Here is a 17701-nt window from a genome sequence, read left to right on the forward strand (position 1 = left end):
TGGCCGCCAGGGGGCGCTAGACGAGCCCCAGAGGGAAGATTAGGAAACAAATTCATCCATTAAATTTTTAAATCATGAATTACATGTTTTTATGAATGTGACCTGTTTTTTAATCATTATTATAAAATATAAGTTAAAGTAACTTGATGAAGATGGAGACAGAAAGAGCCTTTATTTTCCCACGGAGGAGAAATTCAGTTTTATTTTCGATCTTCTTTTTCTGATTGTCAGATTTATCAAACTGTTTTGCTCTTCAAGCTAAACTCCTCGTTTATTCTTCCTTCCTTTTATCTTCCCTTTCTTCCTGCATCCTGCCTTCTCCTCTTTTTTACCTCCTTTTTTTGTCCCTTCTTATTGTTCAGTTTCCTTCTCATCCTTCTTTTTTATATTTCTTTCATTCTTCCTACTTTATTATTTTTTCTACCTACCTTTTTATTTTTTCTTTGTACCCTTCCTGCCATCCTTCCTGTCTTCTTTTCCTTTTTCCTCCCTTCTTATCCATCTTTCCTTTTTATTTGTCCCTTTTATCTACTTTTCTCTCTCTTTTCCATTTATCTCCCATTTCTTCCTACATTGTTATCTTTCCTTCTTATCCTTCCTTTGTCTCCTTCCTGCCTTCCTTACTTCCTTCTTACTCTTCATTCCCTCCTTGTGTCCCTCCTTCCTTGTGTACTTCTATCCTTTCTTTCCAGGTCTGTAGTTCAGTTTGGGTTTAATTTTTTTCATATTTATAACTAAATGACATCAAAGTCTGGAGAGTCACATGAAAAGAGGCCGTTTGGACCAAGTCGGCACCGACCATCTGTTGCTTTAAAAACCAGCCAACATGTCTGTTTAGTGAAGCGACATGTTTTGTTTTGTTTGTTTACTCGTTGTTGGTGACGCCGGTCTGTGTTTCGTTTTGCTACAGCTGGCCCCGACTTGCGCTACTTCTGTTGTGAATTCAATGAAAATGGTGAAGAACCCGGTGGCCACATGTGATCAGGTCTACGCGCTCATTCAGAGCCTCACCTCTCAGATCCGCACCAGAATGGAGGACCCGAAGTCTGCCGGTACAGAAACATGAAATCGGCCCTTCCCGACGTGTCCGGCTACGTTTCTCCAGCTTGCAGGATGTTTTTCTCCTCTGCCTCCAGACCTGCAGCTGTACCACAGCGAGACTCTGGAGCTAATGCTGCAGCGCTGGTCCAAGCTGGAGAAGGATTTCCGCATGAAGAACGGCCGCTACGACATCAGCAAGATCCCCGACATATACGACTGCGTGAAGTACGACGTCATTCACAACGGCACGCTCGGCCTGCAGGACACGCAGGAGCTGTTCCGGCTGTCGCGAGCGCTGGCCGACATCGTCATCCCACAGGTGGGAGGACGACAAAGGAGCCTAGAGCTGCTTTTCTTATTAAATAATATTATAATGACACATAATTAGTAATATATGATCAGGCCATTGGCAAATAGGTGGGGTCTGCTGTAGTACTGTGACAAAATGTTGTTTATTTAAAATTTTTTTACACATTTTTACTAGTCTGTTCAGATGCTTATGTTTCTTATGCTTTTGATTAGCAATACTTAAAATGTTGGGTACACTTATGCTAACACACTAATAGCAGGGCTAATTCTTTGTTTAACATCTTTGCCAACTTTGAAAACATTTAGAGCCCTTAGCTTCCGTTAAATTACTTTTTCTGAATAAATTCTAAAGCGCTAATTTGTTTTGTAAAGTTTAGGTTGAATAAATTTTGACATTGTGGTTGAAGGTTTGTTTATCAACTCATCATAAACTAATGTTTATGTTCATAAACTAGTGTTTATGATCAGTGCTTCAGGGCTAGTGCAGCTAACGTTTCAGCTAGCAGTTCCCACCGCTGGTTATTTGTATATTTAATTAGGTTTTCTTTTGTTTGGATATGTCTTTAATCTGGGGGGGAAGTGTAAATATTTACTAATATGACCCATCACATTCTGGATGCGAAGCCCTGAAATGTTAATAAATTGAGCCACCTGAGTAGTTTATTTTTTGTGTGTTTTTGCAGGAATACGGCATAAATAGAGATGAGAAGCTGGACATAGCTTACGCTTACTGCCTCCCTCTGGTCAGGAAGATCCAGCTTGACCTGCAGAGGACGCATGGAGACGAGTTTGTTCACAAGCTACATCCTCTGTAAGTTAAATTTGAATGCAAAACAGATGTTTAACGGAGAGTAAATGTAGGTAGCCATGTTTTTTTTTTTTTTTACTTCCTGTTTACAGGTATTCTCGTGGCATTATGTCACCCGGTCGTCACGTCAGGACTCGGTTATATTTCACCAGTGAGAGCCACGTCCACTCCCTGCTCAGCATTTTCCGATACGGAGGCCTGCTCGATGTAAGCAGACAGTGATTCCTGCAGATTCTGGAGTGTTTCTGTGAAAAGATGTGGAGATCAGGGTGATATTTTCTCCGTTTGTGTCTGAGACAGGAGGAGAAGGACCAGCAGTGGAAACGCGCCATGGATTACCTCAACGAGGTCTCCGAACTCAACTACATGACGCAGATTGTCATCATGCTCTACGAAGACAACAACAAGGTGAGTTGCTGATGTTTGATGAGACGGATCATCAGTAGAAGTTAAAATAAGCTAATAAACCACTGCTGTGTTGTTAGATTAGCTAATGGCAGCGGCAGCTAATCTGTCACAGCGATCAGTTATTAATAATCACAAAATAAACATCAAGCCTGAGAACAGAAAACTGTAAAGGACTGAATCTTTTTTGTGTGTGAAAGATTTGTGTGATTTTTTTTTTGGTGTTGAATCCTGATACACTAGTGGTCCTGTTAGTCGGTTGCTACGGCAACGGATCTGCGTGCAGCATAGCCGACAGAGAGCGGGAAAAGGGAAGGTTACAAGTGGCTTTAAGTGTTTCTTCAACGGTTTTTTTATACCTTCAACTGCTGGTTTCATTTTGTTAAGTTAGCAGCAACAGTTAGCATCGTCTTTTTGACCTCCAGAGTTGTGCACGCGCGTGACATCTCCAGATGTAAACGTTGACATGCAGTGTGTCCGTAGCAAACAGATTGAAAACTTGAACGTCTTAAACGTTGTCTGCCTGAAGGACATTTCCTCTGAGGAGCGGTTCCACGTGGAGCTCCACTTCAGCCCCGGCGTTAAGGGCGCGGATGAGGACGAACACGCGCCGCACGGATTCGGCTTCAGACCCGCCTCAGCAGAGGTGATGCGACAGGTAAACACCGTGAGGCCTAAAAACGTCCCGATGTGGAGGACTTCCAGGCTCCAGCTGTGTCCGTCGTGTTCCTCAGAACGGGCAGAAAAAGGAGGAGGAGGAGCCCGGCAGTCTGGAGGACCTGACGCGAGACGAAACGGACCGCGCCGCTCCCGTGTCGGAGCCGATCACCATTCAGAGGCGGTCGCCGCTCATTCGCAATCACAAAACCGGATCAATGGAGGTGAGACTGAGCCCAGGAAGGAGTGGAGCCACCATTTTTAGTGCCAACGGCTGTTTAGTTCTGTTTTAGTCTGTAAACATAAAATCATTTGCTTTTGAGCAAAATTGGTTTACGCGGTGGTTTTGATGCCACTAAGTCTCCCTACGTCACTCTGCCCTCTGACCCCCAGGTCCTCTCAGAATCCACCACCTCTAAAGCCGGCAGCTACCGTCTCTTCTCCATCCCACGTCAGTCTCCAGAGATGAAACAAAGCGGCTTAGGTAGGTGGAAGAAAAAACGTCAAACAACAACAAAAAAAAACAAACCTTGTTGCTACGGCAACCGCGCACATCATCAGCCGGTTCCCTGTGGATTATGGTTTATGTTTGGGGGAGATGTAACAACATGGAGCGCAGCCTGTGTGTTTCCGTAACATGACCTTTGAACTTTGACTGCAAGTTTAGATGAAGAAAGTAGAACTTCAAACTGTTTCCTCTGTGGTTCAGATTTAACCTGAAATCAACAGGTACATCTCGATAAATTAGATCAACTTAAAGAAAAGTTGAAAATTCAGCAAAAAATAAATTTTATTTTATAGATTAACTATAGTTATACTTTAAATGTTTGTTTAAATACTGAAATGGACCCAGAATTCACTTCAATAAGTTGCGAAACGTTAATGCTGATGAAGCTTTGTGTGAGTATGCTATGAGTATTTTTGTTTAATTATGAGAATGATGTCATAATGCTAATGCTACCTTTTTTTACCAGAAGGTCATCTAAAAATTGACAGGAAAAAATATGTTTTATGGAAAAAGCTTCTAGTTATTGAAATCCAAGGGCAGCACTGAGACGGTTTTGAACAAAATATTGCAGAATTAAGAAGAATTTACAGAAAAATTTCACAATTTGCAAAAATGGCACCCTTAAGGAATGATTTAGAGAATTTATCCTCCCAAACCGAAGTCAAACAGGCTGGAATTGGATTAAAGCAGCTTAAACATGGCTGCTGGGAAGGAACCTCTCCGATATGCCAAAGCTTTCTGGAGACAAACGCAGGTAAAACCAGCTGACCAAATGTGCAGGTGCTCCGCTGGGGTTGCTAGGGCTTTGCTGGGGTTGTTGGGTAACAGGCTGGGGTTGCTAGGTAACAGGGTAATGCCTGATGATTTCTGGTGTTGCATTAGCAAAGATTTTTGAGACGGCTCATTTTCCAGCACTTGTATAGTTTTTACAAGCAGTGGAAACCAAAATGGAAATAAATAGACGTCCAAAATGTGAATTTTGCACCATAGGTTCTTTTTAATTTCATTCAAAGTGACATAAAAACTTCTTAAATTTGACTTGAAACCTGCAGATACTGTGGTTCTGAAAGTTTTTGTATTAATATCCAAGGTTCTTTTGCTGTATTTGCTTCATTTGAAGATCTAATGAGGACCAAATTCGTGTTAAGACAGTTTGAAAACCTCCAGTCTTTTTTTCTGCTCGTCAGTTTCTGTCTCTGTCTGTCTCCTGCTGGTGAGCTGTTTGAGTAACGGCGTGTTTATGTTCACTAACCCTCGCAGGCTCTCAGTGCGCCGGACTCTTCAGCACCACCGTCCTCGGTGGCTCCTCTAGCGCCCCCAACCTGCAGGACTACGCACGTGCACACCGCAAAAAATACTCCGCCGCCAGTCAGTCCTACAAAGACGGTATGTGTCTGAGACCGCCGCGCTTCCTCACCACCCTGCACAGCAGTAGATCAGGCAGACGAGCCCCGGCTTGCAGAAATACGCCACACAGTTCATCATTAGAGCAGGAATCCACCAGGTGTGACGGACTCCCACACATGTTCATCACATTCATTCATTTTTTTGTTTTGTTGTAGAAAGTGTCAGTTCGTTTTCATTCTCGTCACCCTCCTCACCTTTTATTTTATTTTATTTTTTTTTACCCTCTCGCTGGCTGAGTTAGAAATCGGGTAACGCTTTACAGGACCGACAAAAGACCGACATGACATTTCCATAAACGTGACATAACGGCTGTCATCAACATGGAGGAGTCTTCATGAATGTTGACATGAAGTGTCTATAATGACACCAGAGTGTCATTATTACCCAAATCTAACAAAAAAATGATGGCGCCACAAACAGAAATAACGACACCTCGGTGTAATAATGACACAAAATAATGACGAATGTTTGTGCAGCAAAAATTTTCCTTTGTGCTGCTTTTGCTTTGAAGATGTTAGATGAAAGGGTCGACCAGCCTCCCACGTTGCCAAATCTAACAAAAGTGGTGTCAAGTGTTTGTGCTACATTTGTGCAGTAAAAATTTTCATTTGTTCTGTTGTCATTTTAAATATATTAATAAAAACGTTTCCAGAGGTCATCAGAGGTCAACCACTCCCCGAACTCATGTTTACAAAGTCTTAACAAAACTAATGTCAAACCTTTTGACCTTTAAACTTTATTTAACATCTTGAAGCTGCACAAATGCAGCAGAAACATTCGATACCAATTTTGTTTGTTAGGTTTGAGGAAGGTGGAGCTTGGTTGACCTTTCATGACCTCTGGAAACATTAACATGTTTAAATGATAGTGGCACAAACAAAATATTTTACTGCACAAACATTTGACACTCATTTTGTTAGATGTGGGTAATCAGGGGGGCCTGGTTAACTTCTTGACCTTTAAACTTCAAAGCAAAAGCAACACAAATCAAAATTTCTGCTGTACAAATGTAGTCGAGTCGTTTGACGGCGATTTTGTTTGATTTTGTAAATATAAATGGTTGACCTCTGCTGACCTCTGGAAACTCTTCCATTAATAAACTTAAAATGATGGCGGCACAAGCAAATGCTTTTGCTCCGCAAACGTTTGACGCCAATTTTGCTATAGTTGAAGAAGGTGTGAGGGGCACCTTCACACAGACACTTTTAAGTTGCAGTAAAAATGTGAATTAAAATGTGATTATTTACCAAACATGACGACAGTCAGTAACATTCATGAAAACTCCCTCATGCTCATGACTGGTGAAGCCACAGTTATGACGGTGCTCATGTTTTATGCACACTCCTTCAGACAGAGTAAATGTGAGGCTGGTTGACAGGTTTGACGTTTTCCTTGTAGTTGCACTGTAATATTTACAGCTGAGTCCACACTTTTTTTTATTACAATGTAGGCTGATTTATTTACCCTGCTGGAGCTGCATGAAGCTGCATCGGTGAGCTTCCATTCGTCATCTCATCCTCATGTTGTCTCTCAGGTCTTTGCAGTCAGGCTGGGCGATATGGCAGGAACATTACAGCTGCGCAATGTACACAACGTCTTCAAAAAGTATTCACACCCTTACATGGTTTATCCTTTTTTATAGCTCATAAAAACACATTTAATCTCAAAGTGAAATCTGATTACTACAAAATAATGACAAGTAAAAATATGTATTAAAAATAATAAATTGCATAAAGTCTGTGTGGATCAGTGGGTTTCATCTGTACGTTCCAGTTTTCCTCCATTCTTCCTGCTAAACTTCCAGCTTAGCTCTGACAAGTCTGGGCTTTGACTAGACCACTCCATAACATCCGTTTTGCTGTGTTCAAAACATCTCTGTGTAGCTTTAGCTGGAAAATAAATGTCCTCAAATAAATGTCTTTGGAAGCCGTAGTTCTCAGTATTCCAGGATTCTCCTTGATTCTGCAGCTGAGATGCTTCCCCGCAGCATGATGCTACCCCCACCATGCTTCACAGTCTTGTCTGGTGGCCAGAAAGCTCAATTTTGATATCAGACCAAATAACTTTATTCCTCTTGACCACAGAGTCTTCCCATGTGCCTTTTGGCAAACTCTAACCTATCTACGATCTGAGTTTTCTTCAACAGTGGATTCTAATTGCCACTCTGTCGATATTTTGTAGAAATCTACATTAAATGTTTTGTTTTTTTTAACCTTTTTTTATCAAATCTTGTTGATCATGATTAATTTTAACAGCAGTAGAAGGATAAAACATTCAAAAAGGTGAATACTCTTTGTAGACACTGTATTTAATGCCACCATGAGAGTTCAACTTTTAAAAACAACCAGCAGGCATAAAACCAAAGTTCCTGTTTCTTCTGTTCTGCATACTGTGCATGCACTTTGGAAGCTTATTTGCATGACTTCAGATTCAGACTCTGCAGCTTTTTCCCTCTTTTTACTGGTGAGGATGATAAAATTTAATATATTGGTTTAGATGGGACTATGGCATTGAAAATAACTTGGATGATTTGAGGTTTTTGTTTTTTTGAACCTTCTGGAGGAGTTCAAGTTTGGCACAACTGATATTTAGCAGATTCAGGAATACCTCCGTACTTCGCAGCAGGAGCTGCGTTTCCATTGACCTTCAAATTGCGCAAATTGGGATTATGAAAATAAATTTGCTTAATGGAAACACTAATCTAAAGAAAGAAAAAGTTTTTGCACTGAGATGGGTTTTTAGTATCCAAGCTAGTGTATTTTGCACAATTGCAATGGAGACACTTTTTTCCACATGATCAACAACCGGAAGTTACTACTGGCAGAAATAACAAAGAAGACGACAGGAAGTGGTTGGGTACACTTTTTATTGTCTTATTGCGGGAACAAAATTTTTTACAGGGGATTTTAATTGTGTCTCTTATTTAATGGAAACGCTGGATTTCGAAATCGTATTTTTTTGACATCAGTGGAATATTGACAAAGTTTTGCACACCTTTCTAATGGAAACGCAGCTATAGAAGCATCGTTTGTGAATAGGGACCTTCCATTTAACTTGTGTGCGTGCGTGCAGATATCCAACCAGGTAGCTTTGGAAATCTGGTGGTTTTTTTCAAGCTGAAATGTCCAAATTCAGGTGCAAGTCAAACTAATGTGAATTTGTTGTCCACAGTGGGTTGATCAGGTATCAGATGTCAGTTATTTTGAATCTTCATCTGTTCTACTTAATTTTAAATGTCTTTAAAGTATTCTAACAACATGTGTGTCCCATTTGAGGTTGTGAAAATGACAGTAGACATTTATCTATTGTGGTTAGCCTTGATTTTCATTCACTCACTACTATGTAAATATCTCAATATTTACTGAGAATAATGCTATATAATGATATTTTGTGCAGATTTATATACATGACAACCAGTATTTTAATATTTTTTTTGTTTTTTAACTAATAGAACAAAGTAGAAGAGATGAGGCCAGGAGAGTTGAGAGGGGAAAGAAACAGGGAGCAGGTGAGAAAGTTGCCAGGTTGAGCTTGATTTTCATTCGTTCCTTTGTACTCATTTCAATATTTACTGAAAGTGATGAGGCCCGAGCAGCGAAATGCTGCAAAGGCCTGGAGGATCTTATTTAATGGATCTTGTCTTATTATTTTCTGCCAGAGGTCGCAGATTTGGTGCCTAAACATTTTCAAAAATTTGCAACATTTTTGTCAAAATTGTCCCATTAAGGATTTTTAATGGCGTTGTTGCTGAACTGAGGTAGGCCAAGCCGTACATAGCAGAGATCTGAAGCTTGATACATAGGTAGATCCTCCCAGATGAGGAAAAAAACTCTCTTGGATGTATGTCCTAAAATGTACAGGGAGGTGGCCATTTTGGGTCAAAGGTCAAATTTGGCCATTTTTCACATTTATACACCTCGAACTTTAATGAACTCCTCCGGGGTTTTTTAAGTTATGTGGTTTATTTTTGCTCAGCATGCAGTTTAGTGATGGCGGATTAAAAGTTATCAAAATGTTGAGTTTTTTTAGCACCTTTAGGGGGCGTGGCCAAGTGGCAAAATCAAACAAAACGCTATAACTTTCATATAGAAATACTAATTTGCACCAAACTTGGTATGAGGCATCCATGTTGGATGACCGACAACAATATGTGGTCATATGCTGACATCATCAAAGCCACGCCCCCTCAAAACAGGAAGTCTTTTTTTTTTTTTTTGGAAAGCTCCATCTCTGACCCTCTTGATCTAATCAGGATAATCTTGTGTCAGAAGACGGATAACAAGTTGGTCTCACTTTTTTTAAAGCACAAAGAGTTTTTGCTGTAAGGCGTGGGCGTGGCAAAGTCAGAGGGCACGCCATTGCCTTTCGTTTGGCTCTGACTTTCACTAGTAGATATGAGCTGAGCTGCACCAAACTGACTACGATTGGTCCTACTCCAGTCCAGTACTAGAAGTCTATAAAGCCATGCTTTGACTGACAATCATGACATTTGTTGCATACAGTATATTTATCATGGCAGGACCAACCAAAACACCTCCTGGAGCCACGTCCCAAACCAAACAGGAAATCAGCCATTTTGAATCAAAGCTGCCATTTGTCTCTTTCACACGTATCTGAGCTAACTCCTACAGCTTTGGGCATGCAGACTTCTGAATCACTCAGATCAGTCGTCAGATGTATTAGATGTGCACAGAGCAGTGCAGGTATAAATTATAATCTGTCAAAAGGACAGATTATCTAATGGCTTTCATATTTTTCCATCATTTAAAAAGAAAACGGTCAAACTAGCAAAATAATCTGTTAATGTAACCCCTGAGATTTATACATACACTTTATTTTAATATTTTTTTTGTTTTTGAGCAATAGAACAAAAGAGAAGAGAGCAGGTCAGGAAGACTGAGAAAGGAAAGAAACTTGACTCAGGTGAGAAAGCTGCCAGGTGATTTAATGATTATCAAATCAGGAGATTTCTTTAATGAGATTTTAAATTAACTTTAATTCATGCAACTTGTCACACTCATCACTCACACTGATTTTCACTCATTCTTATGTTTTCATCTCAAAATTTTCTGAGAATAATTTTGTCTATTGATATTATGCATTTATATATGCAGTGCTCCGTCGCCATAACGCGGCTCACCTTTCGCGGTCTCGTTGCTTCGCGGCATTGTGTTCTGCGTCCTGATTGGCTAAACAGTCTCCGAGCTCCTTCTCTACCTGTGTGCCAAAAACGTTACGGTATACAAGTAATACTGATTGGCCATTCAGGAGATGAAAACTGAAACTTTGAATGCCTGCTGGAAAAAACTGGCCAGGATCGGCGTAAAACCCGACCGGAGGCTCGCTTGACGAGATCCGTCGCTCTGCCGTAGATCCAGCTGTGAATCTGGCGGGGCAGGATGGAGGAGACGCTTTAATGACACGACTCCGGATCACATTAAGGCCCGATTGATGCACACGCACATCCGCTGATCCGAAAACAGGTTTTGTTCTTTGGTTTCAATGTAGAGTATAAAATACGATTTATAATCGTATTTTTTACGATTACGTGCAGTAATCGTAAAAAATAAAAGTAACTTCGCGGATTTCGCTTACATCTCGGGTTGCTTTGGATCGCAACCCCCGCGAAAAACAAGGGATCACTGTACACACTTTATTTTGATATGTTTTTGTTTTGTTTTTCCAAGTTGTAGAACTCGGTAAAAGAGAGGTGGCCAAGAAAAGTGAGAAGGATAAAAAAGAGGGATCAGGTGAGAAAGTTGCCAGGTGATCTGACACCACAAAGTGATCATCAGTTCAGGAGATTTCCTTAAAGTGATTTTAAATTGACTTTTATTCAACTTGTCACATTTAGCTCAATTTTCTGAGCTTGATTTTCACTCATTCCTATGTAGTAGTCTTAATACGTGCTGAGTATAATTCTATTTATTGATATCGTGGATTTATAGATACACTTTATTTTGATAAGTTTTTGTTTTGTTTAAGTTGTAGAACTCGGTAAAAGAGAGGTGGCCAAGAAAAGTGAGAAACGTGAGAAAAGAGAGAAAAGAGAGAAAAGTGAAAAGGATAAAACAGAGGAATCAGGTGAGAAAGATGCCAGATGGTTTCAGTTGAGGCCACAAAGTCATTTTCATTTCAAGAGATTTCGTTAATGTGATTTTAAATTAACTTTAATTCAACTTGTCACATTCGGTAAAAAAAAATGTAACTTGATTTTCACTCACTCTTATGCAATAATGTCAATATAATTTGAGGAAAGCCCTATATCTTGATATTGTGCATGCATTTATATATATTTACATTTAATTTTATATTTGTTTTGTAACTAATAGAACAGAGTGGAAAAGAGGAGGGCAGGAAACGTGAGAAAAGAGAGAAAAAAGAGAAAAGTGAGAAAAGTGAAAAGGATAAAACAGAGGAATCAGGTGAGAAAGATGCCAAATGGTTTAAGACAGCAAAGTGATTATCAGTTTAGGAGATTTCCTTAGATTAACGTTTATTCATGTAACTTGTCAGACTCAGCTCAATCTTTTTAGCTTGATTTTAACTCATTCTTATGTAATTATTTGCTGACAATTATTCTATTTATTGATATCATCATAGATTTATAAATACGCTTTATTGTGATATTTTGTTATTTTGCAACTAGTAGAACTTGGTAAAAGAGAGGCGGCCAAGAAAAGTGAGAAAAGTGAAAAGGATAAAACAGAGGAATCAGGTGAGAAAGATGCCAGGTGGTTTCAGTTGAGGCCACAGAATAAGGTTATGTGTTGATATTATGTACAGATTTATATGTATTCACATTATTTTATATTTTTGTTTTCTAACTAATAGAACAGAGTAGAAAAGATGAGACTAAGAAAAGTGAGAAAAAAGAGAAAAGTGAGAAAAGTGAAAAGGATAAAACGGAGGAATCAGGTGAGTTGAAACCACAAAGTGATTATCAGTTCAGGATATTTCCTTAATGTGATTTTAAATTAACTTTAATTCAACTTGTCACATGTAGCTCTATTTTTTTAGCTTGATTTAACTCAGTTTTATGCACTAATATCAATATTTATTGAGAATAAGGCTCAATAAATGTATATGTTGATATTGTTCATAGATTTATATACACTTTATTTAATATTTTTGTTTTCTAACTAATAGAACAGAGTAGAAAAGATGAGACTAAGAAAAGTGAGAAAAAAGAGAAAAGTGAGAAAAGTGAAAAGGATAAAACAGAGGAATCAGGTGAGTTGAGGCCACAAAGTGTTTTTCATGTCAGATTTTCTTTGTGATTTTAAATTAACTTTAATTTACCTTGTCACATTTTGCTAAAAAAATTTTAGCTTGATTTTACTCAGTTTTATGCAATAATATCAATATTTATTGAGAGTAATATAGAGATGTGCCGATCAGGTTTTACCCTGCCGATACCGATCACATAATTATTTTTTTTTTTTAAATCATAAACACTACCGGTTACATTATGTGGAAAAAGGATCCATGAATTCACCTTAATTTGGACAAAAACTTGTTTTTAATAACTTTTTCCAAGAAGAAAACTAAACAAAACAGGCATTGTGCAAATTGTCCTGCTATCAGTAAAACTATCTTTAACAGACTGATAACATATGAAGGCTCTGAAATAATGCAAAGAGCCAAAATAAAACCTCTCAACATTGCCAAAAAATGCAAGTATAAAACTTAACATTCAAAGGCAAAAACAGGATCCATTACAATAAACAATCCTGAGTTACTGAATGAAAACTTCCTGTTAGCATGGCGGCTAGCTGATTACTGCTAGTTCTCAGTGGCTGTTTCTGACTGAGCGGAGTAATTATGCAGAGCAGGAAGGAGATCGATTATTTTTTAGAGATTATCTGTCTCATGTTAGGACAGCGAAAGTTTTAATACGTATGTAAAATGTATTTTAGATGCTGCAGCTTTAAGCAGAGGTTCGGTGTGAGAGTCACTACCAGGTGGAGCAGAAGCGGCGCTCCGTCTGTAAAATATTACTACCTGTAGCGTAGCAACGGTTCAACAGCGAGATCAGAACCAGCGTCTTACATCGCAGCTCCAAGACTTAAATAATTTTGCGGGTTATTTGTTTAGCTTTCTGACCGTCATGCTAATCCGGGTGAGTGTTTGTAGCTGTGCTGCTTTACCTGCTATCTGATCCTCCTTATGTCTTTTTTACTGCAGTGAGCCTCGATGTAGCCAAACTCCGTCAAGCATGGCATTGTTTTTATGTCGTATTAGCTTCGTCGTGTTGATGCATTTTGACCTGCTTCAATTTTCAACCGCAACACGCAAACTTCCCCATTCACTCAGTGCGTTATAGTTCCACGTCGCTTAGGATTTGTTGCTGCGCGTTTGCGCAGAGTGAAGGAAAGAGACCAGCTGCACAGGCAGGCTGCGAAATGAGATGCAGGTGATCGGTATCGGCAACAAGAGACAATGATCACCGATCGATCAGCACACCTCTAGAGTAAGGTTATATGCTGATATTATGTATAGATTTATATGTTTTCACATTATTTTATATTTTTGTTTTCTAACTAATAGAACAGAGTATAAAAGATGAGACTAAGAAAAGTGAGAAAAGTGAAAAGGATAAAACAGAGGAATCAGGTGAGTTGAGGCCACAAAGTGTTTTTCATGTCAGATTTCCTTAATGTGATTTTAAATTGACTTTAATTCAACTTGTCACATTTAGCTCAATTTTTGAGCTTGATTTAACTCAGTTTTATGCAATAATATCAATATTTATTGAGAATAAGGTTATATGTTGATATTGTTCATAGATCTATATACATATGCACTTTATTTTGATACTTTTGTTTTCTAACTAATAGAACAGAGTAGAAAAAATGAGACTGAGAAAAGTGAGAAAAAAGAGAAGGATGAAAAAGAGGAATCAGGTGAGAAAGTTGTCCGGTGGTTTAAGACAACAAAGTGATTATCAGTTCAGAAGATTTCCTTAGATTAACTTTTATTGATGTAACTTGTCAGACTCAGCTCAATCTTTTTAGCTTGATTTTAACTCATTCTTACGTAATTATCTTAATATTTGCTGACAATTATTCTATTTATTGATATCATCATAGATTTATAAATACACTTTATTGTGATATTTTGTTATTTTGCAACTAGTAGAACTTGGTAAAAGAGAGGCGGCCAAGAAAAGTGAGAAAAGTGAAAAGGATAAAACAGAGGAATCAGGTGAGTTGAGGCCACAAAGTGATTTTCATGTCAGATTTTCTTTGTGATTTTAAATTAACTTTAATTCAACTTGTCACATGTAGCTCTATTTTTTAGCTTGATTTAAACTCAGTTTTATGCACTAATATCAATATTTATTGAGAATAAGGTTATATGTTGATATTGTTGATAGATTTATATACATATGCACTTTATTTTGGTACTTTTGTTTTCTAACTAATAGAACAGAGTAGAAAAAATGAGACTGAGAAAAGTGAGAAAAAAGAGAAAAGTGAGAAAAAAGAGAAAAGTGAGAAAAAAGAGAAGGATGAAAAAGAGGAATCAGGTGAGAAAGTTGTCCAGTGGTTTAAGACAACAAAGTGATTATCAGTTCAGAAGATTTCCTTAGATTAACGTTTATTCATGTAACTTGTCAGACTCAGCTCAATCTTTTTAGCTTGATTTTAACTTATTCTTATGTAATTATCTCAATATTTATTGAGAGTGAGGCTAAATGTTGATATTATGTATAGATTTATATACATCTTATTTTATATTTTTGTTTTCTAACTAATAGAACAGAGTAGAAAAGATGAGACTAGGAAAAGTGAGAAAAGTGAGAAAAGTGAAAAGGATAAAACAGAGGAATCAGGTGAGTTGAGGCCACAAAGTGATTTTCATGTCAGATTTTCTTAATGTGATTTTAAATTAACTTTAATTCAACTTGTCACATGTAGCTCTATTTTTTAGTTTGATTTAAACTCAGTTTTATGCAATAATATCAATATTTATTGAGAATAAGGCTCAATAAATGTATATGTTGATATTTATCATAGACTTAAACATATATATTTTATTTTATGATTTTGTTTTCTAAGTAATAGAACAGAGTATAAATGATGAGACTAAGAAATGTGTGAAAAAAGAGAAAAGTGAGAAAAAAGAGAAAAGTGAAAAGGATAAAACAGAGGAATCAGGTGAGTTGAGGCCACAAAGTGATTATCAGTTCAGATTTCCTTAATGTGATTTTAAATTAACGTTTATTCATGTAACTTGTCAGACTCAGCTCAATCTTTTTAGCTTGATTTTAACTTATTTTTATGCAATTATCTCAATATTTGCTGAGCTGAATGTTGATATTATGTATAGATTTATATACACTTTATTTTATATTTTTGTTTTCTAACTAATAGAACAGAGTAGAAAAGACGAGACTAAGAAAAGTGAGAAAAGTGAAAAGGATAAAACAGAGGAATCAGGTGAGTTGAGGCCACAAAGTGATTTTCATGTCAGATTTCCTTTATGTGATTTTAAATTAACTTTAATTCAACTTGTCACATGTAGCTCTATTTTTTAGCTCGATTTAAACTCAGTTTTATGCACTAATATCAATATTTATTGAGAATAAGGTTATATGTTAATATTGTTGATAGATTTATATACCTATGCACTTTATTTTGGTACTTTTGTTTTCTAACTAATAGAACAGAGTAGAAAAAATGAGACTGAGAAAAGTGAGAAAAAAGAGAAAAGTGAGAAAAAAGAGAAGGATGAAAAAGAGGAATCAGGTGAGAAAGTTGTCCAGTGGTTTAAGACAACAAAGTGATTATCAGTTCAGAAGATTTCCTTAGATTAACATTTATTCATGTAACTTGTCAGACTCAGCTCAATCTTTTTAGCTTGATTTTAACTCATTCTTATGTAATTATTTGCTGACAATTATTCTATTTATTGATATCATCATAGATTTATAAATACGCTTTATTGTGATATTTTGTTATTTTGCAACTAGTAGAACTTGGTAAAAGAGAGGCGGCCAAGAAAAGTGAAAAGGATAAAACAGAGGAATCAGGTGAGAAAGATGCCAGGTGGTTTCAGTTGAGGCCACAGAATAAGGTTATGTGTTGATATTATGTACAGATTTATATGTATTCACATTATTTTATATTTTTGTTTTCTAACTAATAGAACAGAGTAGAAAAGATGAGAGTAGGAAAAGTGAGAAAAAAGAGAAAAGTGAGAAAAGTGAAAAGGATAAAACAGAGGAACCAGGTGAGTTGAAACCACAAAGTGATTATCAGTTCAGGATATTTCCTTAATGTGATTTTAAATTAACTTTAATCCATGTAACTTGTTAGACACAGCTAAATCTTTTAGGCTTGATTTTAACTTATTTTTATGTAATTATCTCAATATTTGCTGAGTAAGGCTATATGTTGATATTATGAATAGATTTATATGTATGCACTTTATTTAATATTTTTGTTTTCTGACTAATAGAACAGAGTAGAAAAGATGAGACTAAGAAAAGTGAGAAAAAAGAGAAAAGTGAAAAGGATAAAACAGAGGAATCAGGTGAGTTGAGGCCACAAAGTGATTTTCATGTCAGATTTCCTTTATGTGATTTTAAATTAACTTTAATTCAACTTGTCACATGTAGCTCTATTTTTTAGCTCGATTTAAACTCAGTTTTATGCACTAATATCAATATTTATTGAGAATAAGGTTATATGTTAATATTGTTGATAGATTTATATACCTATGCACTTTATTTTGGTACTTTTGTTTTCTAACTAATAGAACAGAGTAGAAAAAATGAGACTGAGAAAAGTGAGAAAAAAGAGAAAAGTGAGAAAAAAGAGAAGGATGAAAAAGAGGAATCAGGTGAGAAAGTTGTCCAGTGGTTTAAGACAACAAAGTGATTATCAGTTCAGAAGATTTCCTTAGATTAACGTTTATTCATGTAACTGGTCAGACTCAGCTCAATCTTTTTAGCTTGATTTTAACTCATTCTTATGTAATTATTTGCTGACAATTATTCTATTAATTGATATCATCATAGATTTATAAATACGCTTTATTGTGATATTTTGTTATTTTGCAACTAGTAGAACTTGGTAAAAGAGAGGCGGCCAAGAAAAGTGAGAAAAGTGAAAAGGATAAAACAGAGGAATCAGGTGAGAAAGATGCCAGGTGGTTTCAGTTGAGGCCACAGAATAAGGTTATGTGTTGATATTATGTACAGATTTATATGTATTCACATTATTTTATATTTTTGTTTTCTAACTAATAGAACAGAGTAGAAAAGATGAGACTAGGAAAAGTGAGAAAAAAGAGAAAAGTGAGAAAAGTGAAAAGGATAAAACAGAGGAACCAGGTGAGTTGAAACCACAAAGTGATTATCAGTTCAGGATATTTCCTTAATGTGATTTTAAATTAACTTTAATCCATGTAACTTGTTAGACACAGCTAAATCTTTTAGGCTTGATTTTAACTTATTTTTATGTAATTATCTCAATATTTGCTGAGTAAGGCTATATGTTGATATTATGAATAGATTTATATGTATGCACTTTATTTAATATTTTTGTTTTCTGACT

At 36.9% G+C, this 17701-nt stretch overlaps 1 protein-coding gene across 3 annotated transcripts in view; it reads left to right on the forward strand.

The window, feature by feature from the left end:
• ppip5k1a (diphosphoinositol pentakisphosphate kinase 1a) overlaps window positions 1-17701 on the forward strand; it is a 58804-nt gene that overhangs the window by 18213 nt on the left and 22890 nt on the right. For 2 of the 3 annotated variants that reach the window (XM_081605530.1, XM_081605531.1), the window contains exons 18-48: window positions 911-1052; window positions 1137-1360; window positions 2034-2161; window positions 2251-2365; window positions 2459-2566; window positions 3093-3221; window positions 3298-3444; window positions 3614-3704; window positions 4989-5114; window positions 8587-8643; window positions 9996-10058; window positions 10823-10885; window positions 11121-11219; window positions 11468-11560; window positions 11785-11853; window positions 11970-12053; window positions 12285-12368; window positions 13686-13751; window positions 13976-14041; window positions 14274-14342; window positions 14566-14667; window positions 14899-14973; window positions 15200-15298; window positions 15515-15580; window positions 15806-15889; window positions 16114-16173; window positions 16290-16373; window positions 16602-16676; window positions 16902-16985; window positions 17210-17278; window positions 17395-17478. In XM_081605530.1, coding sequence (XP_081461656.1) covers window positions 911-1052; window positions 1137-1360; window positions 2034-2161; window positions 2251-2365; window positions 2459-2566; window positions 3093-3221; window positions 3298-3444; window positions 3614-3704; window positions 4989-5114; window positions 8587-8643; window positions 9996-10058; window positions 10823-10885; window positions 11121-11219; window positions 11468-11560; window positions 11785-11853; window positions 11970-12053; window positions 12285-12368; window positions 13686-13751; window positions 13976-14041; window positions 14274-14342; window positions 14566-14667; window positions 14899-14973; window positions 15200-15298; window positions 15515-15580; window positions 15806-15889; window positions 16114-16173; window positions 16290-16373; window positions 16602-16676; window positions 16902-16985; window positions 17210-17278; window positions 17395-17478 — 2905 coding nt within the window. The remainder of the gene's footprint in view (window positions 1-910; window positions 1053-1136; window positions 1361-2033; window positions 2162-2250; window positions 2366-2458; window positions 2567-3092; window positions 3222-3297; window positions 3445-3613; window positions 3705-4988; window positions 5115-8586; window positions 8644-9995; window positions 10059-10822; window positions 10886-11120; window positions 11220-11467; window positions 11561-11784; window positions 11854-11969; window positions 12054-12284; window positions 12369-13685; window positions 13752-13975; window positions 14042-14273; window positions 14343-14565; window positions 14668-14898; window positions 14974-15199; window positions 15299-15514; window positions 15581-15805; window positions 15890-16113; window positions 16174-16289; window positions 16374-16601; window positions 16677-16901; window positions 16986-17209; window positions 17279-17394; window positions 17479-17701) is intronic. The other variant, XM_081605529.1, reaches the window with a different exon arrangement.

This window comes from Poecilia reticulata, chromosome 3 (assembly GCF_904066995.2).
Source record: "Poecilia reticulata chromosome 3, P_reticulata-male-v2, whole genome shotgun sequence".
Taxonomy (NCBI): Eukaryota; Metazoa; Chordata; class Actinopteri; order Cyprinodontiformes; family Poeciliidae; genus Poecilia; species Poecilia reticulata.